Here is a 23,443-nt window from a genome sequence, read left to right on the forward strand (position 1 = left end):
TTCGCGAGGCGTCTAGCTGCTCTCTTGAGATATTCGGCCATGAAACGGTTTCCTATGGGCAAGCTTATACAGGCACAAACTATGCTGTTTATAATTTATTAATTACTCTACACTAGCACTGATAACGTGGAGGTGCGTCGCTTACTTAAAAAAAATCCGGGTTATTGTAATTTTGTTTTTTTCGTCGTAAAGTGGGTGTTACTGACGTCCTCATCGTGCTACTGCCACAGGCAGCCCACAGACCTGCTGCCTATTTATTTATTTGGCTAAAATTCAAAATTAGTAACCCGGATTTTTTTAAGTAAGCGACGCACCTCCACGTTATCAGTGCTAGTGTAGAGTAATTAATAAATTATAAACAGCATAGTTTGTGCCTGTATAAGCTTGCCCATAGGAAACCGTTTCATGGCCGAATATCTCAAGAGAGCAGCCAGACGCCTCGCGAATATCTTCGGAACAGCTCCAAATGTTCAACAACAAGCAGGGGTGAGTAGAACATCATGTTATAATGTGAAATCAAGGGCCCAATGTCAAAAAACCGGTCTTATCCTTTAAGAGGCAAAATGGGGATTAAGTCAAATCTGTATCCAACTAAAAATAAGGGTAATAGACAAACAGAAAATGTTTTTAACTTTAGTTCCTTGTAAAGTGAGGAACTCGTTGAGATTAAGGGTTTTTTACTTTTAGATCTAAGCTTTTCTGAAATGAAACCACACTCGGTCATTAAGGCGCTACGTTTCAGGAATCCATATGAAGAAAAAGTTTTAAAGGTCAGACCATTACTGAAACTTCGCCAGGCAAAGGTGACACTTTGCACTGCTTAACAGTGGCTGAGGTGCTGTGAGTCATTAAGTGGTGTGTGTGTGTGTGTGTGTGTGTGTGTGTATATGTGTATATATATATATATTTTTAAAAAGGAAAGTATGATTAAAAAATCTCAATCATACTCGTGTGGCCTCATTTTAAAGCATACCATCTTCATTGTGTCATTAACCTCGCTGCTAATGATAAAACTGGACAACCAAAATAATAGCCAAGCATTCAATTAGTTAATAACGAGTGTTAAATTATGCAGGGTTAATGCATGGTCCGCTCTTTGAGGGGTTTGCATAATAACTGGCACAGGTGCACATTTCCTACTGTCCTTAGGAACTCATTTTAAAAGTAGGTAGGGCATGTCATGCTTTATTACAAAAATATTCCAAATACTGTACATTGGTTTTGAACATGTGCAAAATGTAAATAATAATTATCATAATCATCAAAAAATCCAGTCAACAGGAAGAAAGTCAAGGACTACAGCTATATAAAAAAAAGGTTTGATTTAACATGGAAACAATTAGAAATGTTCTGATCAGAGTTAATAAACCTGAATGTGAAACGGAGTAACCAGAGAGGCTTTTGTTTCAGCAACAATGGAATTAACATTGGGATGTACAAAAAACATGCTCCAGGTTGGAACTACACATTATTTACATTTCCTGAACAAATGTTAGAGAAGTTACAAGTAAACAAGTTTCCAATTGCAGATCATGATTACCACCAGAGTTGAACGTTGAGAACATCAGTAGCTGGAATGTTTTTGGAATTTCACAGACACAACACGTGATTCTCAAGGCTTAGAAAAAGGAATATAAAACGTGTTTTCAGTCTTGATCCGATGAGAACTGCACGGTTCTCAGGCATGCATTTTTTTTTTTTTACTCCTTACTGTTCCATTCACGCCCAAATGAGACTTCTCTACATTCATTACTTGCAGCCAGTCCAGCAGCAACAAGTGTTCTGTTTTTAATTACAAAGTCTTTCATTTACAAGTCAAGATGTTGGTCTTTTTCATTTAATTTGTAGGAGCTTCATCTTGTTTCCTAAAAGAAGTAAAAGATCAATTAACCGTTGAAAAGTAACCTTTAAAAGTCCACTTTTGATAGACTGACACTTACCCAGCCCTTTGAGAAATTTGTTCACACCACTTGGCTCGGGCTCAGGGCATGAATCCAGATACTCAGCCACTCTGGCTTCAAAGAGACCTGAGAATAAGAGCAAAATGTTGAGCCGTGCACACTGGATATTTACTGCTGGAGAAGCTCAACTTCTAAAAAAAAATTATCAAGGTTTAGATTGCCTTCAAGTTTATTGTCCAGAGCCTTGTTAGTAAAAATGTTGTCAGACTTATCTTAAGGAATATTAAAGACAGTATGCTTAACTGCAATTCACAAGACGCCAGTTCTGATTTCTCAAGAATGACTTAAACAGAAGACCACATCTAAATCTGAAATAAACTTAGACACACTAAAGGAATTTTGCATCGTGTTTCGAATTAGAAATACCCAATGACAACTGCGGAATGATTAATTGTGCACACGTTTAAATGGAAATTCCTCCCGCACCGTTCATAAAGCCTGTGCACTCTTTACCCTTGTGCATTCCAGACAGCAGCATCCCTTCATAACCTGCAGAAAATTGCTCGTCTACAGTTTTTCTCAGAAATAAGATAAGTTAAAGTCATGTTTTCTATAACCCTGTTTTCAAATGTCGAGCTTCTATATCACTGCCAGCTCTGACGCAAGTCAAACTGAGGTCGGATGACCTGATTAAATTAAACAACATTTTATCCATTTAAAGGAGTGATTGGAAACATCGATCTTCTTCAACACCGTCGGCTCAATGTAGAAAAGTTCAGTCTAATTTTCAGACCATTCTTTTTTTTAACGTATTTAGTCTGCAAAGTTTGTATGCAGCTTATCAAAGTTACCATGTTCTTGGAGGACAATGCCTTTGAATGTGTGTCCCCCCCCCCCCCCCCCCCCATTTACTTTCCTCTGGATTCAATTATGAAAAGTAACCTGTGCAGAGCTGTAAATTTCCATTTTATCTTTCTCAGAATTTATGGAAACAAATAAGCCAGTTCATGGTAAAGCATTGAAATATTTCTCAGCATAAATCATTGTATTAATCATAATCACCTTTTCCTCCTCCCTTGCGCAGCTCTTTGTCCTGAATGAACCCAGCAAACATCTGCGTGTCCATGAAGAGCTGCAGGAACTGCCGGGCTCCACGGGAGGGGTGGGATTTACGGAAACTGTCGCGCTGCAGCTCCTTGCTTCCGTTGGAGTTCTCCACCATGTGGAGGGGATAGTGGCCCACCAGCTCCACAAAGAACCGCACAAAACCTTCTGACACCAGGGAGCTCAGGTCAGCCTGCAGGCCTGGAAGGGCCAAATTTAAATTAAGACGGAGGTTGACAGAGATGATGAATCGTTGGACGGCAAAAAGATTCACTGTAAGATCTATTAGTTCTACAACAAAACAAAGACCCATGCTTCTATTATGACTTAATACTAAAAGTTCTGTGGTTCACACACTTGTGAAACTATGTTACAAACCTTGATAGATCATCAGTGGCTCTGACAAGTTATAAACCAGAATAAGGATGTATATGTAATGATCTGCAGGTCATCGGCAGCGAAGGCCTATTGCAGAGCTCACGTTTGCAGCTTAAGTGCAAACCACATGTGATCATAGTTTTAGACTTAAAGGGGAACTGCGGTATTTTCAACATTAAGCCTCTTTTATGAGTCGTCTGCAATGTTTTAGAACCCCCCTCACCGCTTTTTTTAATTTTACTGCTGTCTCTGGTATTTGCCTAATTTTGATTCTTCTTAACCTGCTTCAGAATGGAAAGTCATGCGCATGTCCAAAAAGGTCCGTAAAAGCACCATAAACGTCCGTTTTCAAAATAATCAACTCACCGGAGTGGTTACTGGTGTGCACTGGTAATCCATATCAAATTTTGTTGCAAAAAGTTGCTTCTGTCGTGTTTTATTTGACATTTTGTACTGGATGTTCGTTGATATTACTCCGCCACCGCTAAGAAAATAGTGCGAGCATGAACGAGCTGCCAAATAAAACACGACAGAAGCAACTTTAACAAATAGAAAAGCTGATGCTGGTCCTGCTAACTTCAACTGATCATGAGATGCAAAGACCATGGTGAATCATCCGGGTATGACTGCTGTACCAACCTCCACATGATTCTGCATTTTCTTGTCTCAGGATATCTTCCCTCTCCTCCAGGATCTGCTGCAGTGCTGCCTGCAGTTTACTGGGCAGGATGCAGTCTTCATCTCCCAGCTAACAAACATACCAGAAAAGGTGAAAGTCCGTCACATTATATAGAAAAGTTTTTATTTGGATATATCTTGATCATTATTTTTGATCATCAGGTGCACAGAAAAAGGACAACAAATAAATGTTTTTAATTATTTCAGGCAGTAAGCATTGGGAAAATGACTGATATATAATCCAGTGACCATTAAAAAATATGGTATGTGAAATTCTTTGGCCTGTAATTGAATATTTTCAAGTGTAAACCACTAGCGTCACTTAAACTAAATATACCAGATGCCCAATACGCTTGTACAGCACAAGGGTGTTAAGGACAAATGAAAAAATAATAAATAAAAAAACCCTGTCAGTCCTGTAGATCTGAATCAAACAGGTTTGTACCATGACGTGACTCTGCAGTGGTTTTACATCCCACATAGTTTTATCTCTGCTTGTGTGTGAGTAGCTCACTTTTCTTTGTCACCCTTAAAGCACTCCACCCGAAACCCAACATGGGACAAGTGTAGGCAAAGCAGGACCACACCCACTTGTGTCACTATGCACAATGTGTACACACCTGAACAACAAACTTGTCTGCACACAGATCCACTATGAGCACCTGGGAAGACGACAAGAAAGAGGAATGGCAGTTACTCACTGTTGCGCAACAAGAAAAGGTGATTCACTGCAACTGTGTTTACAGTGAGTGCCAAATGACAATATGGCTGTATAACCATGACACAGATGGCTTAGTTATTTAAACTGCAAAGTGATTTTCTATTTTTACACAACCCTCCCAGATGTACCTCTTCAATGGGCAGGTCCAGCAGCTGTGGCAGGCACGGTGCCAGCACACCGATAAGGAAGGGGGTCGGGGAACAGCTGATGTCCAGCATGCTAGCTGGTAACACGGGCACAAATGTGTGCTGCCAAGTGAACGGGTACAGCAGCGCCAGCACTGCGTGGCCACATCGGGATAACACACTGCAGTAAGAAAGGAGAGGTTTAACAAAACGCTCTTCAGTTCTCACGTTGATCAAATTACACAAAGTTATCAATCATGGCTCGCTGAAGATGGAAAACAGCCACTTTTTCAGTGATCAGCTGTAACGGCAGGACAGAATTCTCCATAAGTAAAACAAATGTCTTCATCCTCTTTGTGAAGCATTACTACTATTCTGCTGAGACTCTTTTGTTGTCAGGCCAGTTGCCTTCATGCTGTGAAATTCCTTCTCGTCTTTCTTTTGATGGGAGAAATTTATGAAGCCACTATTCTTCTGGAGACTCCATAAAGGCAACTTTAAATTCAGCTGTTTTTTTTCTTTCTAAACTTAAACAATTTCTCACAGTTTCCTCGCCAAAGTCCATGAATATTTAATGATATTGACAGCTTTTTGTGTTTCTAATTACTTCTTTGAGCCACCTGGAAGTTTAAGACACATTGTTACATAGGAGCTCTCTTGTTACACTGTTGCCTTCATATCTGAACCTTTTACATTTTGATTTAAGCACAACAGTTTATCCTTAGTCATAAACCCCCCCTTTGATTTCAGACACCTACAAAACCAGGTGTTGCATTAAAAAAAAAAAAAGATTTGCTCTACAAATCTGTTTTTGGTCGGTAGCAGATTAACCTCCATGAACTGTCACCTTATTGTGGTGGAGGGCTTTTTCCAATCTGGAGTTGGCTTACTTATTGCCCCTAGTTTATGTTTGAGTTTTCCCCAGTGGACGAAAGGATGGTTTCCCTGCACTTTTGGGTTGGGGTAAAGGTTCCCACTGTTCCCACTGTTTGCAGTTACGCTCCTGATCACAGTTCAGAGTACCCAGCCTTTTTGGAGCCACCTGGGGAACTCCAATGCTCATGTGGGCGATGACAGTAAAACCTGGAGGGGTGTGAGGAACGGCCTGTCCCCACTGAACCTAAGTGGTGTATTGTTGTTGGAATTGTTTTGTCTGCAAGTGTACACTCTAGCTGAGCTGTCAACTGATCACCACCTGGTGGGGAGTTGGATCAAGTGGGAGGGGAACGTGTGGCAGAGAGACCAGTCCAGGAGATCTTCAACTTCCATCGAGGAAAGTGAGGCACATTGAGTCCGAACGGGCCATGTTTTGGGCCTCCATTGCTGCTGTCGCCAGGTCGCTCATGTTTGTTGTGGTGGACACCTGAGGTGAAGGGAGTCGTGAGGCTGAAGAAAGAGTCCAACCGAACTTGGTTAGCTTTGCATTTGCTTCTGACTTCGGATTCAGAAGGAACAATGCCCTTTTCGATCTCTGAGAAACTGTCAGATGATTCAGGTGGGGGAAGTGGTGCTTTGCCAACACTGTCTACAGTAGGGATAGAATGCCTGCAGTCCACGACTGGGGTATAAATCTGGCAGGGGAAAGAAATTTTTGAGCATCTTCTCAACCCAACTGATATGTCTTCTGTAGCGAAAGCAGAGGCCAAGGAGATTCATCAGGGCTGAAGTGGCTAAGGTACTTAAACAACTACGTGGCAACAAGGCCCCGGATGTTGGTGCAAAATTGCATTGAGGTTTGGAACTTGTGGATCGGAGGGTGTGTTCCAAATACCGGGGGAATCGCACTTCTCAGCCTCCTTGAGAAAATCTATGCTGGGGTGCTGGAGAGAGAAGCTAGTTGGACCTCGGATTCAGAAGGAACAATGCCCTTTTCATCCTGGTTGCAAAACACTGGACCAGCTTTTTACCCTCACAAGGATATTTGAGGGTTTTCCCAACCAGTTCTCATGTGTTTTGTGGACGTAAAAGGGCTTACAACTGTGCCCTTGTGCTTTCCTGTTGGAGGTGCGCCTCAAGTATGGGATATCGGGCCTCTATGTCCCTGTACAACTGGAGTGAGAGCTTGGTTCGCATTGCCGGCAGCAAGTCGGATGCATTTCCAATGCTTGTTGGAGTCCACCAGGGTTGCACTTTGTCACCCATTCTGTACATAAAAGGTATGAACAGAAATTTCTAGGCGCAGCAAAAGGTCAGCGGGTTTCCTGTTTGGTCGGCTTAGGGCTGCATCTTTGCAGATGATGTGGTCCTGTTGGCTTCATCGAGCGGTGACGAGAAATGGCACCTCCAAGCCTGAAGCCATGGTCCTTAGTCAGAAAAGGTTTGAGGAGTTTAAGTATCTTTGGGTGTTGTTCACAAATGATGGCAGAAAAGAGCAGGAGATTGACAGGCGGGATGTCATGGTGAAGCAAGAGACTGTGTGAGCACAAGTTGCGAAAAATTTGCTTCCTTTGATGGGTGGCTGGGCCATCCAGGAGTAGCAGCCCCTCTGAATCTAAAGGAGCTAGTAGAGTCGATTTGGTAATCTGGTCAGGATACTTTCCAGATGCCTCCCTGGTGAGGCGTTTTGTACATGTCCCACCTTAAGGAGGCCTCAGGGCAGACCCAGGACCCAGGAATGACTGACACAGTTTCTATACAACCTTTAGTTGAGCGTTATTTTTGATAATTTGTTGTAGAAAAACAAAGTGCAGATGACAGATCAAAGCTCCTATGAATGTTAGTTGCCACTGTTCAAATTTCCAATAAAAACACAAGGAAGGTAAATTACACCCTGATCAGGTTACAGACTTTAAAATTCTGGAAAGCAATTCATTGGGTGTAAGATTAGCATGAACAGGTTAACTTGTAATGACCTCATTATGTCCAACTTTGAAACTGTCATTTCAAGTGTTTTTCATCATCTATGTCATGTTCTGCATCTACCATTGCTTTTAAATTTATCAAAATGACATCGAGCTCGGGCAGGGAATATTGAACAAATAAACCTGTCTAAACTTGCAATTTTCCACTCTGCAACAGCTTAGAATTAGGTGAACATGCACACAGATTATCATTTTGAGTTTGTGAAATAATAAACATTGATTTAAACATTAAGTGGGAGTCTATTCCTTTTAAAAAAAATTTTTTTTTTTACCTGAGTTTGTCAGCGATTAAGATGACCCTCCTCTCAAGCAGAAGGGAGGCGAATACCTGCAGGAGCTTCCCAACACTGAGACACTGCAGCAGACTGTCAAAGTCCACATGTTCCAGTCTTGAGTCGACGGGGCGACACAAAGTCAGTACCTGGCAACAAACAAGAAGAGCAAAGTAGAACTTATGGCTATTAACGCTGTGTGAGTGAATAGCTAGCATGTTGACAATAGGCAAGTGACAGACAAGCTTACGATAAACTAAAATATTTTTAGATTGTTTTTAAAGAACTGTTTAGTCGGACCAAAGCAGTGATTCGGCTGTAATTTTATGACTTTCTTGACTTTGAGTCTTGGAGGTGTTGATTACTGTTGAACCTTTTAAACACAAATAGCTGTCCCAAAATGAACCCATCAAAGCTGAAATGTCCAGCTTTATTGTTTCCACAGATGCAATTCTGAATCATTCCAAATAGACAGAAGGGAGAGGTTAAGAGGAACGCAACTACTAATCAACATTTCCTCTTTTGGTGTTACCTCATTCCCGGAGCCAGGGAGGAAGCTCTTGACGGTGACCGTGCGTCCGGGTGCTGGAAATGGGGCCTCCATTACGCTGCGCATAAAAGGATAAACCAGTGCTGGGGAAATTTCTCTACGCCTCTCCACCTCCTCCAGAATCTGGACACAAAGAGCCAGACCAATCATTGTGACTCAATAAGAAACTAGTGCCCATTCAAGTAAATGTTTCCTTCTGACCACATTTCACACTTTGTATTTGCAAATTTCCCTCAGCTGACCAGAGGATGGGAGAGACGCTGCACGCATACTTTTTCTTTTTTGAAAAATACACACGGTGCTTGCTCAGGATTAAGTGTTAGTGTAGCTTCCATGCTAATGTATACAATTTCAAGGCAGCAGCTTTCACACTCTTTAAAAGGATTAGTGCTGAACCTTAGTCAAGCCAGCTCCTCTCATATTCCTATAAAGGCCTCTATCAACAGAAATATGTGAGCAGGTGTACGGTAAGGTTACTTTACCTTTGCAAACAGGTTGAAACAGCCCAACTTGCTGACAATGCAATGCACCTCAGGCAGCCTCTTCCCCTTTCCACTGGGCTTAAAGACAGAAAGTCATAAAGCAGGGTATAACAAAAACATACATCATCCAAAATACATCGAATACATTTCAAAGCAAAGTACAATTAGGACCGGGGCACAAATTTTCCTTTGATAATAAATTTAAGATTTTTAAGAGACCGCTCTGTACTGTGGAGGGGAAATAAAACGCATAGAATCCAAAGTAAAAACTCCTGCCATGTTTATGGCAGCACCACGGAGCTTATCTACCCATGAAAGATACGATCTCCAGGATAGCAGTGTCTAAACTATAAAACACAACATAAGAATGCCACAAAATAGTGAGCCTAACAAGACAACAACAGTGCTTTGACAATGAGGCCAAATAAAGGGGAAAATGATGAAATTCTTTTAGCCTTCGGTCATAGATTGAAAAGTGGTTTATGGTCTGTGATTCACATCTCCTCAGAGATGTTGAGTAAGCACATGGCAGGCTGCCATGTCATCTCACACACAAACCTTCAGTCAATGATTCAGACACAAATATTAACGCACATCCATACTCACCAGGATCTTGCGGCAGTAACAAAACCAACGACTGCCGTCTTCTCCAGTCAGAACAAAGGAAAAGGTCTCACTGTAAATTGACAAAACACCAGAAGTGCTACTTAATCCGACTGTCTACAACATGTAAATACAGAAAAATTGGGTAAGCTGGAACCGTTCAGTTTCTGGAAGTTTAAAAGGCACATCAGACAAGTATGTCTTTCAATTATTTGTACAGCTATAGAGAAATATTATGAAGACTGGGAGGCTATAAAAGTGGAGATCGAAGACATCATTACAAAAACATACCAAGTAAAAACAAAACGACTGCGCAATGCCCCTTAACACTCAGATAATTAATTAGATTTACAATGATTATCCCTGTGGGAAATCAGAGTTGTTGCAGCATCACATTCATGGATAACAGCCGATGGCTGAGGATATTAAATAAAGGAAATGGGGGTCATAAACATAACATGGAAAGGATTAAGACAACATTTGTTAAAAATACATGCAAGGTGTGTATGAGAGCAAAAAAAAAAAACCGTAAAAGCCAAAATCACAAAGGAAATGAAGGAAGGAAGACCAGTTTATCAAAACCTTACTGCTAACCTTGGCGTGTCTGAAGCAGGCTTCCAGTCCTGAGAATCAGGGAAGCAGAACTTGGGAATCACCCGAAGCTGATCCTCAGCTTCTCTGGAGATCCGTGATGACTTCTCAAACTGAAACAAAGAGACTCAAGTTAAGTTTAGCAGCAGGTCTCCAAACAACATCATGAAACGGACTCCTGCAGGATCCAGTTGAGATAAGCACTTTTCAGATTAATTATAATCTCATTCACTGGAAATTATTTCTGTAAACAAGCTACAGGAGACAAAACCTTTCCCAACGATGGGCAAACTGTAATGTGAAAATATGGATCAAATGGAGACTTCATTTCTCATGTTTGTTGACTCATGTCAACCTGGGAAATTCCCCTTAGGGAAACCCTTTCAAGGAATGCTTGTCATGTATAATAAGAATCATCTTCACTCAATTTTGCCAAACAAGATTAAAATTTAGACCAAACTGGTCACAAATACAATTCAACTAAATCAATGTGCTCAAAATAAATGTGGGTTCAAATCCTGGAAGAATGGATGAATAATGTTACTGTAAAGGCTCCTCCTAACCAGTTTGGGGAACTGTTGCGTAATTTCAGGGGAATAGGTGTTTCCTGGGGAGCCTTTTCTCAGCGACACCACCACAAAGATCTGGAAAAGCTGCTGCTGCTGCAGCTGGATCAGGTCTCTCTCAAGGGTGCGATATCCTGGCCGACGTCTCAGTGTAGACTGGATATAAACTGATCTTCTGGAACCTGCTAAACAACACACAGTGAGACAATGTGGTAATGCATGTCATGGGACATATCCCTTCCAGCACCGAAAAGTCAAGAAATGCCTTTTTATGTAGAAATGCAAGCAGGAGCAACTTGTCATTCAAAGAATAGCCGTTGTTAATGGCTCAATCGTCTTAGTTTTTAAGTTATCAAACTGGGAATGACAATACGCCCCAGTCCACCGCTTTCCAGATAAAAGTTGGAAAACAAGTAGCTATTAATCGAGATAACAGTAACCATGCATCGTACTGTATTTTGTGCATAAATGCAGAACAGCAGTTTGTTTATTGACAGAGGCTGGACAGAACTACGTGTGTGACACAAGCTGACAGATGTGCAAACAGACGGTTTATTACTGCTGCCACTTTCTTACACACAGCACAGCCATGCTGGAGTTTCTGGAGTGAGGTTTCTTTGACTTTCCAACTTGGACCACACTTTGAGGGTCGTTTTAGTTGATACCTCCTACCGGGAACTCAGAATATTCCAGCTTCCAAGTTCAAATGGAATGCACCATAATTACAAACTGATGTGGGCGTATGGGAAATGAATCAAGCCATGTAATCACGTTTTGTTTGCTCGGAGAAATTATAACACATTGTCTAATAATTTCTGTCCTGTCATAGACTGAGGAAGTTATCGATCAATTTTCTGAATAACCAAAGGCTGAACTGTTAACTAAAATGATTGCAAGGTTAGAGCACAGTTTGTGTGACAACGTTTAGAAAGTAGTAGACCAACTGTTCAATGTTTAAATCAAATTGTTCTCTTTATAAATGGAAAAAAAAAAAAGTTAACGTCCTTCTGTTGGGTTACAAAGTTCATAATGATAGAAATCACAAGGAAAAGCAACTGTTCTTCGCATTTAAAAAGCTAAAAACTGCAAATGTTTCTGTGTTAACCAAAAACATTTGTTTAATATATTTTCAGTCAACTAAAAGTTGAAATACTAGCTTTTGACGTCTATTATGGACATTGTACAGGTGAATTTTCCTCCCACTGTGGACACGAGTCACTTGATTAACACAGCTGGCATTAATCAGCACCGGTGAACTTCCATGGAGCTAATAGATTCTTCAGGGAAGCTTTTTTTTTAGCTCTTCTTTTGCCTCTACACTAGGTTTATACCCAAGTGTTTACACATATTACCATGATTTGATTTGATTTTTTCAAATATATACCTCCAAATTTGCTGCATAATGAGCATAAAAGGACATTAGAGCCAGGTTTGCTCTTTGATGGTACCTTTAGTGTTGTCCTCAGGGTCACTTTCTGTCCCACTGGTCTCCTCTGCTCATATGAAGAGAAGGAGGGAGAGATTAGTGAGGAACACAGGAATGGAAAAGACTTGACAAGCCATAATCAGATGCAGACAGTCAGCCTTTGTTTTATAATCGGTGGCTTTGCGTACCACAGCTGGCCTTAAGTGCATCATCAAAAGCTGGGTTTTTCCACCAAGAGGCTCAATTTAATCTTCTTTAAGTGTTGATGTGGGTGACATCTGGGCATCTGCGACATTGAGCATGTATGTGTGACTCACCTCGCACTGCGAGCCCTTGGTTCTTCACTCTCTTCCTCCCTCGCTTGTCGTCAAAAATGGTCTCGATCTTACTGACATACTGTGTAGCACACACACACACACACACACACACACACACACACACACACACACACACATACATATTTGTGAGCCCGGTCATCATTACGGGGAATTGTGATATAACAGCTTCTAAGTGCATAATTAAAGATTTACAGCATTTTTTTTACCTTTAAATTCCTGTGTTCTTCTCTTAAAACCCAGAGAGAACACAGCTGAATGTTTGAAATCAAATAAGGCTCTGAATTAAAGGAGTTCATCACAGAAACAAGCACACAGAGGAAGCTCAGATGCATCCCTAAGAAGTGCATTTGCCACTTGAAGGATTCAACTTGTGTGACAGAATAGAGAAATAAACTAAATAAACCTCATAACACAGCTGTTGCGCAGCAGAATAAATAAGGTAATTGTGTCTGCAACCATTTTCACATCATCTTTTATAACCATGTGATGAAAGCTAAAATAGTTGAAGAATAGAAAATTAACTAAATACTACACCTATTGTCTCTCTTTTGCCAATATATTACACTCTCATATCTTAAAAGGGAATAAACTTTTTAGATAGACTTAATAGACTTTAGTGGCTGTGGAGTTTGCATGTTCTCCCCGTGTATGCGTGGGTTCTCTCCGGGTACTCCGGCTTCCTCCCACTGTCCAAAAAATCATGCATGTTAGGTTGATTGGCATCTCTAAATTGTCCTTAGGAGTGAGTGTGAGCGTGCATGGTTGTTTGTCTCGTTTGTCTCTATGTGGCCCTGCGATGGACTGGCGGCCTGTCCAGGGTGTACCCCGCCTCTCGCCCATTGACTGCTGGGATAGGCTCCAGCCTGCCCGCGACCCGATCAACGGATTCAGCGGAATAGATAATGGATGGATGGATGGACTTTAGTGGCATTTTTCAACCTTGCTGACAGATACAGCACTAGAAACAGGTAGTTTCTCAAGCTACAATCCTTTTCTAGTCATCTCCCTCACAGACATAAGAAAAAAAACGTCAGTTTTATTACCTTGTTGTTAAAGTTTCTCCCTGTCCACCAGCTTTCAACAGCCATGAGTTATAAGCCCGAATCTACAGCGTGTGCTATCCAAATTTGCGAGAAGCACTCGCATGTTACCCTACTCTTATCTCTCTCTCTCAGTATCTTCTCCTTCCTGCTCAGCAAGTCACCACCCCCGTCTTGTCTTTCTTCCTTAACACATGACTCATCATTAAAAAGAAAGCACACCACTTGTCTAACATATAGAAGTGAAAAAAACAAACAAAAAACAAAAAAAAAGTCAGCCATAGTCTCCAGATACAATGATTTGTGAAAATGATCACTTACCTGAGGAGTCCTGTGGATTTTTTGAGTGCTCGTGCGCCGAGGTGCCACTGGTTTTGGAGTATCTGCAAGGGTTGAGGATTTGGACGTTGTTAATGCTTGGAATGGCTTTCTCTCCCCTTTGCCAGCATATCCGTGCAATGTTTGGGGCTTAGGAAGCAGCTGGAGGGCAAAAAAAAATAAAAAAAATGAAGAAAATGACAAGGTGTCAAAGTACATTTCTTCCTTGCTCCTCTATTACAAGCTCAGGATAGATGGGTAAATTGATATAAAACTAACACACAAAAAAAGGGAAGCTACCGTGAAAAGAAGACACAGATTGAGTATATTTCATTACCTTTGGGACTGGAGGCCTTGTAGTGGGGAGACACATGGGAGACAGCTTGACATCCTCATAAGGGTCATTCCTGGCCACTTCACCTGAGGGAAGTCAGTGTGAGGAGAAGGATTAGACAGGATGATTGGATGATTTACAAGGACACAGACTACCTGTACTGACAAGTAAGTGAGATCCATCCATAAAAACCAAGAAGGAAGACCAAGCTATTTAAGAGGAGCAGATAGAGCATATAAAATAAGCTAAAGTATCGTGCATGTAACATGGTGATGATAACAATTGCTAATTTTCCATTTGTATTTCACATCTAACTATTTGTAGCCATGCAACAGTTTTTAATGGCTCCCAGTCATTGTCTCTTTGTGACAGAATCATTAAAAGCTGAAGAAACGTATTAACAATCTGCTCCACGCCGTCTTCTCGAATATATGACACCAAGAGCCTGACTTACAGACAATATCCTCATAAATATTGTCGTCAGAGTAGGCATGGTACAGGCTTGAGTGCACAGTCCCGTCTGCCATAGTGCCTTGCTGGGCTGTCAAACGTGCCGCATCCTCATACTCGAAGGACTTCCTGTGACAGGGAGAGAAGGGAAAGCAACAAATAAGAGGGGTCTGGCTGTTGTCCTAAAGATAGCTGCCATACTATTGTTGTATGTGGAGCCAATGTCCCACCACAAAACCCCATGTTGATGTCAAACCCGGCGAAACGGAAATTGTGATAAGCTGCCATGGAAGAAAATGACTTTGCATATAGTACAGGGAAGTTGTTTAAGGGTAAAAATGTTTTACGCGCACTTGACTTTAGCTCCTTCTGTTATGCACACTAGACTTTAAAATTGAGCCAGACAGTTTGGCACAGTGCAATAACAAACCATTACATAATTCAAGTGAAGTGTGATGTAATCCTTTGCCCTGTGGAGGCATTTCATAATGTACAAGAATGAATGACAGCGACTGGATTCCTTTTAAGCAGGTAAACATGGAGCCATGAGGAAACTATGTGTGCAGATATGGCAGGACCTTTAGATGTTAAGATATTGGTGTAAATTGTAAAGAAAAAAAACAATTAAAGAGGAAAATTGTTTGTTTGTTCTGAAAGTCTATCTTTGTAGTAATGAAGAATAAAGTTACTAAAGCGAATCAACCTTCGGAACCAGATTAAAAAGCCTTCTAAAACGTAGGTTTGATGAACAATGCTGGGGAGTTTTCTGAAAAACTTGATGACAGAATTGTCAACATTGGGCAGCTGTGGCTCAGGAGATACAGCAGCTGTCCATTCGTCAGAGGCTGTGTGGATCTTTTCACCGCTTCCAAAGATCACATATCAGTGTCCTTGGGAAGGGTACAGAACCCCGAAAAGCCCCGGTGCATTCATCAAAAGTTGATGCAAGCTGAAAGTATAGACTTTGAGCAATGAATGTACATCTGCACAACTAAATCTGTCATGAATCGTGAAAAGAATGACAGATAAAATGTGCTCAAGTCATGGCCAGCTGGAAACAGAGAGGTATGAAAGTATCGTTCCACGTCTGAGAGGAATATACATGCACGCCAGGTCTTAATGGTCAAAAATATGAGATTTTAGAGGTGGCCACAAGCGTCCATTAGAAGCTAAAATGACACCCTAAATTTCAACTGAAATCACCAGGATTTTAAAATGTTTATTTTTAAAGACAACAGAGAGGGGCAACTATTTTACAGGATGGGTCAACGTTGTTTTGAGGGCTCCCTGATAATCTGGGTAATCTAACTGTTCGTCCTAATAAAACGCCCTCTCCTTAAAGAGCTGCAGTGGAAATTGTCAAAAATGCTTTAACATGCAATCAGGGATAAATGTGAACCAAAAGATACCAATTGTTTCATTTTATTGCAGTGAGGCTGAACTATTACAAACAAAATTAGTACCTGCTCAATGACAAGAGTGTAGTTTAATTTGTCAAAGATGAGGATATCGTGATATTAGATTTGTTTAATTATAACAAAACAATACAACAGCATTTCTATCAATATCTTGTGCACTTATTAAGTGATGTGACACAAGGCTCCATCCCAGCCCTTGTTTACAATTCACTGTATGAAGTGGAAATTAAGAGTTTTATCAAGCAGTCTTGTAATAATTTAAATAAATCCACAAAGCAGACAATGAATGTACTCTTTTGTGTTACACATATCTTGCAACAGTGTTGTGTTGTGCAAGTGTTGCCTGAAAAATGATTTTTCTTTTCCCATCTTTACCGTTTTAAACTTTAGTTTAGATTCTAAACTAAAGTTTAGATCGTGTTTCCCAACCGGAGGTACTGCAGGGGGTACGCGGCGCATGGGAAGTTTTTTTTTTAAGGCGTCACACAAAAGTGTTTAGTCCCAAGCTCGTACAAAATAATGTCTGCTGTGGAATTTAGTAATATGCCATTTATTTAATATACTATTTTGGTTAATTATTTATATTTCAAGAAAATGTTTTTTATTCTTATGTTGAATTCAACTGAGGTTAAAAAAAAAGAGAGAAAGCCTCAGAATTTTATGTTCAAGTTAAGGATATTAAATAAAATGATTTTCATGTAATAACCACTGTGTTGCTCTACTTTTGGAGAATCAATATTGTTGTATGTGTGAGGGGGTACTCGTGGTGTGACAAGAAGGCTCAGGGGTCCGTTGACAAAGCCAAAAGCACAGCAATGTCCAGTGCTGTGCAAAAGTCACGAGCCACTACTCATTTGTTAAATATACTGCCAGGAAAACAGGAAGTCAGAGCAGCAACATGCAAGCATGAATTGAAAACAGTACATTAGGGAAAAACCAGAATGTGTATAATTCTAACAAGCTCGAAAGTCAATGTTTGGTATGACCACTTTCATTCTTCAACACAGCCTGAACCATATTGGACAAGGTTTCTTGTAATCTATAATAGTCCACAGTAATAGTTCTCCAGGCTTCTTGAGGGACATCCCAAAACTCTTATTAAGGTCAGCTGCCTGTTGTTTTGTTCTGTATCACGATGACCCCAGATTGCTTCAACAATGTGATGTCCAGTCTCTGGAGATGCCAATCCATGACTGACGGTGCTCATGGTGCGTTTATTCATTTAGGTTTTGGTTGTTTTTTTTGTGTTGGCAGTATGTTTGGGATCGTCGTCATGCTGAAAAATGACATCGTGAATCAGATGCTTTCATGGTAGTACTGCATGATGGATCAAAATCTGATTTACTTTTTTAGCTAAAAATTGAATTAATTTTGACAAGATTTTCAGTGCAGTTCTTGTGTCATTTGGCAGCCTTTTCTTGTCAGCCTTCCAGTGAGATAAAGTCTCACGAGGCTTCAGTGAACAGGTCCCATGCCAGATGCTCAGGTCCCATGTCAGGATTTTTTCTTATTGTCTTAAAGACATCATCTTCAGATACTGTTCATCTACTGTAAATTGTTTTTGTTTTTTTAGGCCTCCCATTTTTTTCTTCTGTCCTCTGCTTGTCCAGTTTCTTAAATATCTTAATTACACACTGCACACCATGCTCAGAAATACCAAGTTTTAGGCCAATTGTTTTTTTTGGAATCACCTTGTTGGTACAAAAATGCTATTTAATCCTGTCCAACTGTGTTAGATTTGACATTTTTCATAGATGCAACAAACAAAATTGTAATGAAATTATGCTGCTACAGACAAAGTGCCTAAAGACACTTTTTAAAAAAAAAAAAAATAGCTTCTTTGCCAATTTGTCTGTTCTGGGTAAACAACACTGGTTCACTCCTTAAGTTAAGTGCCTTTCTACATTTGATTGATTTATAGGTCAGTGTTAAGTGGTTAAGTACAAGAACTGTACAGAAAATGAAGTTAAATTAAATGAAAATTAAACAAAAGAGTGAAAAAGCAGCGAACGTTCAAAGAGAAACTTTGAAAGACCTTCAGAAAGCTTGGAGAACTATTGCTCTCGACTTAAAGATAACAAAAAAGTCTGACTGCTTGGGTGCAAGATAAAAACAAAGACTTTTGAACGGGTCTGTCCAACTACAAAATGTTTTTTGTTTCGTCTTCAGCATCAAAGCATATCATAATATTCCTTGAAATACTTTTAGGCAGGCTTTAGGTAACGGGAGATTCTCACCACTGAGATTATGTGCAAGTTATTTAGACGTTTTGCAGAGTTTTCCTCAGACTTAAATGTGAGCATGAGTGTGGGTGGTGATGACCCTGGACCATGGCTGCTGAGGAACTAGGCCATATCCAGACAATAGAGAACAAAGCTGCCAGATATCATGTGACATCACACAAGGACCCCAGCCAGCAATTAAACAGTATCCTCCCTCCAAAACTGCTCTAAAAACGTGGCTGCTGTTCTGTAAACACCAAAAGCATCTCATCTGCAGCAAAGTGCAATATCATTTAGGTCAGTTTCTAAAATGCTTTGCAAAACAATTACAATAACATTAATTAATTATTTAAGAGTTACATGTGCTTTGCTTTTAGTGTGTTGGCTCACCTGTTCTTTTTATGCCTTGAAAGTCCTTCATTCTTTGTGACCGGACATGGGGGAGGAGGGAAGCTAGGTGGGTGCGCTACCCTCCTGCTTCTCACATTGGATTGATTGTTACGAGGAGATTTGCTGTTCCATTGCACCGCGTGCCCCGTGTTGTTAGCACCACCATACTGGAATGTCCGCAAAGGTTTTGGAGGGGGGTGAGCTTCTTCTGCAGAACTTCTGCCTTTCTCCCAGAGTAGTCGGTTCCCCTCAAGCTTCCGCCAGAAACCCCGCGAAGTGTAGAAGTTTCCAGCGGGCATGTTGTCTTCATGGTCATCAGATGACAGAGGTAGAGGTTTAGAAACTATTTCAACATCCAAGATGCGACCCAGTTTTTGGTCACCATAGGCAGAAAGAACTTGTTTACTTGTGGAAACAGGGGTGTTTGTCTCCAGTTTAGAAGGTGCAAATATTTGTGTTGAAAGTCTTTTTTCAGGGGATGTGGTTGAAAATTGAGTGGAACATTTGTGCAAAGGCTCAGACTTGCGACTAACCATACCGAGTCCGACATGTGCTGGGGATTCCCTAAAATCCAATCCCAAGCTCTTTGCTTTTGAAAGGCTGGCTTTTGCGTGAAGCTCCCCTCCCAAACTCCTGCTGGGGCATCCATTTCCCAGGAGGTCTGCAGACAGACTGCGGGATACAACGGGAGGGTTAGCTTTCGGCCCGGCATCCGGGCTGCTGCCCTGTTGACTGCGACCTTCCCACTGGGAGATCTTCTCCCTGATGTTAATGCCCTGCTCATGAGAGGGCGATCTCCCCGCCTGGCGGCCCTGCCAGGCAGCGGTGGTGGCCTCTTTCTGTGGGCGATCCACCTCACCAAGCCCCCGCCTCCTCTGCTCCAGTCTCAGAGCCAGCATGTCGAGATCAGTTCTCCATTAGCGAATGCATCTCGGATTTCTTTGCAAAGACTCAACAAAAATATCCACGTTTTCGGGTAATTATTAGCACAGAAAATAACAGCAAAAAGTCTGTGTACCACAGGGTTTATAGTTGCTTCTTTAATGTCTGTATTAGTCCTCTTCTACTAGCAGATTGTCATTTCCTCCTCGGCTCTTTTTGTAAGCAACCTAAAAAGAAGACAAGACACTCAAAATTACTCAACACTCCAAAAAACCAAAAACAAGCCCAGGCAGCACACTGCAGGGTCAAGGGGGCACTGAGGCAACACAAGGACACAGCTACTTCTAAACAGGCAGGAAGGGTGGGCTCCTATCAAGGTTGTAAATTTAGATAGAATAAGGAAAGCCAGTGACAGGGCAGTGATTCTGTGTCTTGAGCCAGCCAAATCCTCTTCTAGCCTCAGGGGAATTCTGCATTGCTGTCATTCTAAACCCTGTTGCTGGCCAAATACAAAAATGCCAGTGATACAGCAAAGCACTGCATCCAATTTAATGCTTGGACAAAGCAGGTCTTTCATAGGATGGGGAAGAATGTGCATTTTAAGTGATTTCAAAGAAGTTTGTGGGCTTGAAAATACATAAATCACGAGCCATACATAACAGCCCAGAGAAGACTCATGATGGTAATGAGATTAACCACACATATGTACGCTCATATGTCAAAGACAAGAGTTGGAATATTAAAGGTTGAGCTATTTCTCAGACACAATAAAAAAAAAAAAAGACTACAGAGTCTGACTAAATTCCTCTGCTATATGCATGATAAAGCTACAGCAAAGGATCCTGACTCATCTGATCTAAAGCTATCAAACACAGACGTGAAGTAAAGTTTTATACTGCATCCGCTCTGACTCATATTCCCTGAGTCAACACCGATGCAGTGGCCGTATGCTGTTGCACAGCGGCTCCTTTAGCTGGAACCAACCCATCTGGACACGTTGCACATTAAGAGGCTGAGAGAGTATCTGGAGAAGGGGAGACATGGTAAAATTCCACAACACAGCTCATGATCACAATAATTCTATGAGCTGCATTCCTGCAGAGCTGCACCAGAGGAGAGTCGGGAAATCGACGTAACAAGAGACACTCAGTCAGTCTTGAAAGTGCCGCTTTTGTTTGGTTTGACCTAAATCAAACGTATTTTTGCCCTAGAATGCTGCTCCCATCATTGCCAGACCTCTCAATGACAATGCAACTCCCATACTGACCCACTTGCATTATTTGTCTGTGCGGTATGTTATACAGGAAGGCATGAGTTGAGTTTCCTGAGTGGCAGGAAGAAGGATCAGCAGACTGTCCATAATTATGGTGCAGAGAGATTTCCACCAAGTTGCAACCTCTGATTTCATCTATGTTTAGATCAGCTTTCAGTGGCGGGTCCTGACAAATTTCTCAGGCGGGGGGGGTGCAATAGTAGCGATGATGACTAAAGTGACCCGTTCACTATTTGTTTGTTTTTTTTCTGATCAATTCCCATTACCAACACCACATTTAAGCACTAGATGGCAAAATAAAGATTTCCCTTTAGCCACGTTTGCCACATACTAGTAGGCAATCAGTTTACCTTCAAATACCTTTGAACATGGAGAGAGATATCTGCTTCATCATTTATTAAGACAGGGAGTAGATACAAGTTTAAAACATGTATCAGCAATTAGTATTTATTTACAGTTCTTGACTTTATATTAGCGCTGATTTCCCATTACAAGTAGTTACAGTTTCTGTTGTTAATCAAAGACACCACCAGACTATTTACATGAAAAAGCAGAATAAAGTGTTGGCTGTTTCACAGACCGCTAGCCAAGTTTTCCACTCTTACCAGCACTGCGAAAATCCTCGCTTATAAGATTTCCCTCCCTAAAAAATGAATTTCCCCTTTGCTGGTGCATCGCCCGGTCGCCCTTATGGACAAACCGCCCTTGTCAGCTTTGTTTAAACCTTGTGATGGTAATCAAGTATTGGCTTTAAAATACAATGAATCCAGAAATATATCAGCCGCTGGATAGTCACAGTAACATCTACAAGCAGGTCTAAAACTTGCAATCCCAAACTTCAATGGGAATCTGCAAAGAGCTGGGATATTAGGCTATATCATGAAGATATGCCAGTCAAGAGTTCATTTCCCTGATGTTTTATAAGCTGTCAGTTCTGCTGAAAGCCATCCTTGAATTGTATTCCTATTATTGTGAAACTCATCCTATGCAGAAACCAGACAGGGTACACAAGAAGCTGAACAACCCCATCATCACATGGCAACTAAATTAAAGCTAATTGCACCTTCAAAACCGCCACAACACGCCCTCTCAGAGATGTGCAGCATGACATGACATGTTGTAGGTGAGGTGTTGTAGGAGTGTAGCTTATCATCAACAGTGACAGTTAATGCTATAATAAAAGAAAAGAGCTGGCTTGCTGCATGCCAGCATAAAAGGATGAAACGAGATTTAAAAAAAAAATGCCTTGAATTGACTGATCCATAAGCAGCCCTCAGGACCACTTCAGTTCACGTAGGCATTCAATTTGACAGCCACACTGAAACCACTTAAATATGACAGTTTTATCATTTAGGGTCATTTGTTGTGAACATCCCTTCATAAACGCAGGTCAGAGCATAATTCATATTTTTATTGCACAAGCTAATTCAGTGGTAGTGGCACATGAGAAGCTGCTGTTCCTAGCTGTCAGTTTCCTATTAGCTCGACTGGTTTTCCTTCATTTGACATCACCTGCACATGATTTCCATACAGCAGCTCTCAGAATAAAGAGCCAACGACCAAAGATGACTCTGTGGGCTGAATTAGGAGTTTTATTTCTCCAATAAAACCACGTGCAGAGGCTGAGAGATAAAACAAGCTGTAGAAAACATGCCAAACAAACTAGCTTGAAAAGTGTTCTTACTGTATTCGAGGCCGACAAATTAGTAATAAAACATAAACGAAACTCTGTTGCTTATTCACCACGGTGAAACTAGCTGAATACGTCTGCTGAGGAGGAATATAGGTACATTTTATTGTTTAAAAAGAATTAGCTTAAGGGATTCAACTGAACAAAAGGATTTGGTGATACTCACTTCTGTGAAAAGGTGACTAAACTTAGTTTGACTTTTCTCCACATGACGATACCAAAAGCATAAAGGTAAGTAAGCAACATATGTACGGCCCACCGCGAGTTAATGTTACAATATGAAATGCAACAAAATGAAAATAGTTAAAAGTATGAGCTAACGTTGAGATAACTTGGGGGGTGGAAAGAGTAAGAAAACCCAAGCTGTCCAGATAACAAAACAACATCACATTACTTACCGGTGTAGCTTTAAAACTCATGTTATCTCCCTTGTTTTCCGTCTGATTAAGTAAAAAATAAAAATAAATCACAAATAAAATCCACTCGGTCTCATCGTTGAGGAGGTGGCAAGTCTGAATAACGTTAACAGGCGACCGTTGGTGTGGCGAGCCAGACTACAGAAAGTATCTGGGAACTTATTCTGACAGATACTGACGGTTCAAAGGGCATAAAAGAGTCCTACCCTTTCTTAGATAATGCTCACATCAACAACTGTTTTCTTAAAAATGGTCACAGAGCCGAAAAGAACAGAAAGCAGAGCACTCCTCGCCCTCCTTCGGGACAATTAGTATTAAGTCAGACGGAGAATTTTTATTTTTTTTTAACTTCCGGTTGTGGCTTCCAAAATAAAAGGAAGAAGTGATTGATGATTTTTGCCATATTTTCCCCAA

The 23,443-nt window shown here is 40.9% G+C and overlaps 1 protein-coding gene and 1 long non-coding RNA gene across 3 annotated transcripts; one reads left to right on the plus strand and one right to left on the minus strand.

Annotated features, from left to right (window-relative positions):
* Window positions 1–1,169: 1,169 nt before the first annotated feature.
* Window positions 1,170–23,337, minus strand: dennd2c (DENN/MADD domain containing 2C). Of its 2 annotated transcripts, none has more exons than XM_075476037.1 (19): window positions 23,012–23,337; window positions 18,769–19,877; window positions 14,743–14,867; window positions 14,292–14,374; window positions 13,958–14,116; window positions 12,576–12,654; window positions 12,281–12,325; window positions 10,830–11,014; window positions 10,270–10,379; window positions 9,679–9,748; window positions 9,073–9,150; window positions 8,573–8,713; window positions 8,041–8,189; window positions 4,911–5,088; window positions 4,682–4,723; window positions 4,023–4,131; window positions 2,964–3,206; window positions 1,941–2,027; window positions 1,170–1,865 (listed from the first exon to the last, which is right to left on the minus strand). In XM_075476037.1, the coding sequence occupies exons 2-19, from the start codon at window positions 19,665–19,667 to the stop codon at window positions 1,834–1,836; spliced, it is 2,814 nt and encodes a 937-aa protein (XP_075332152.1). In that variant the 5' UTR covers window positions 19,668–19,877; window positions 23,012–23,337; the 3' UTR covers window positions 1,170–1,833. The 2 variants fall into 2 exon arrangements, with proteins under 2 accessions (XP_075332152.1, XP_075332151.1); XM_075476036.1 differs by having other exon boundaries at window positions 10,830–11,017.
* On the plus strand, window positions 4,017–7,943 carry LOC142390542 (uncharacterized). Its single transcript, XR_012770488.1, has 3 exons — window positions 4,017–4,152; window positions 4,709–4,781; window positions 4,905–7,943. It is a non-coding gene; the product is annotated as an uncharacterized LOC142390542 (long non-coding RNA).
* Window positions 23,338–23,443: the final 106 nt, after the last annotated feature.

The sequence above is a fragment of the Odontesthes bonariensis genome, chromosome 10 (genome assembly GCF_027942865.1).
Source record: "Odontesthes bonariensis isolate fOdoBon6 chromosome 10, fOdoBon6.hap1, whole genome shotgun sequence".
Lineage (NCBI taxonomy): Eukaryota > Metazoa > Chordata > Actinopteri > Atheriniformes > Atherinopsidae > Odontesthes > Odontesthes bonariensis.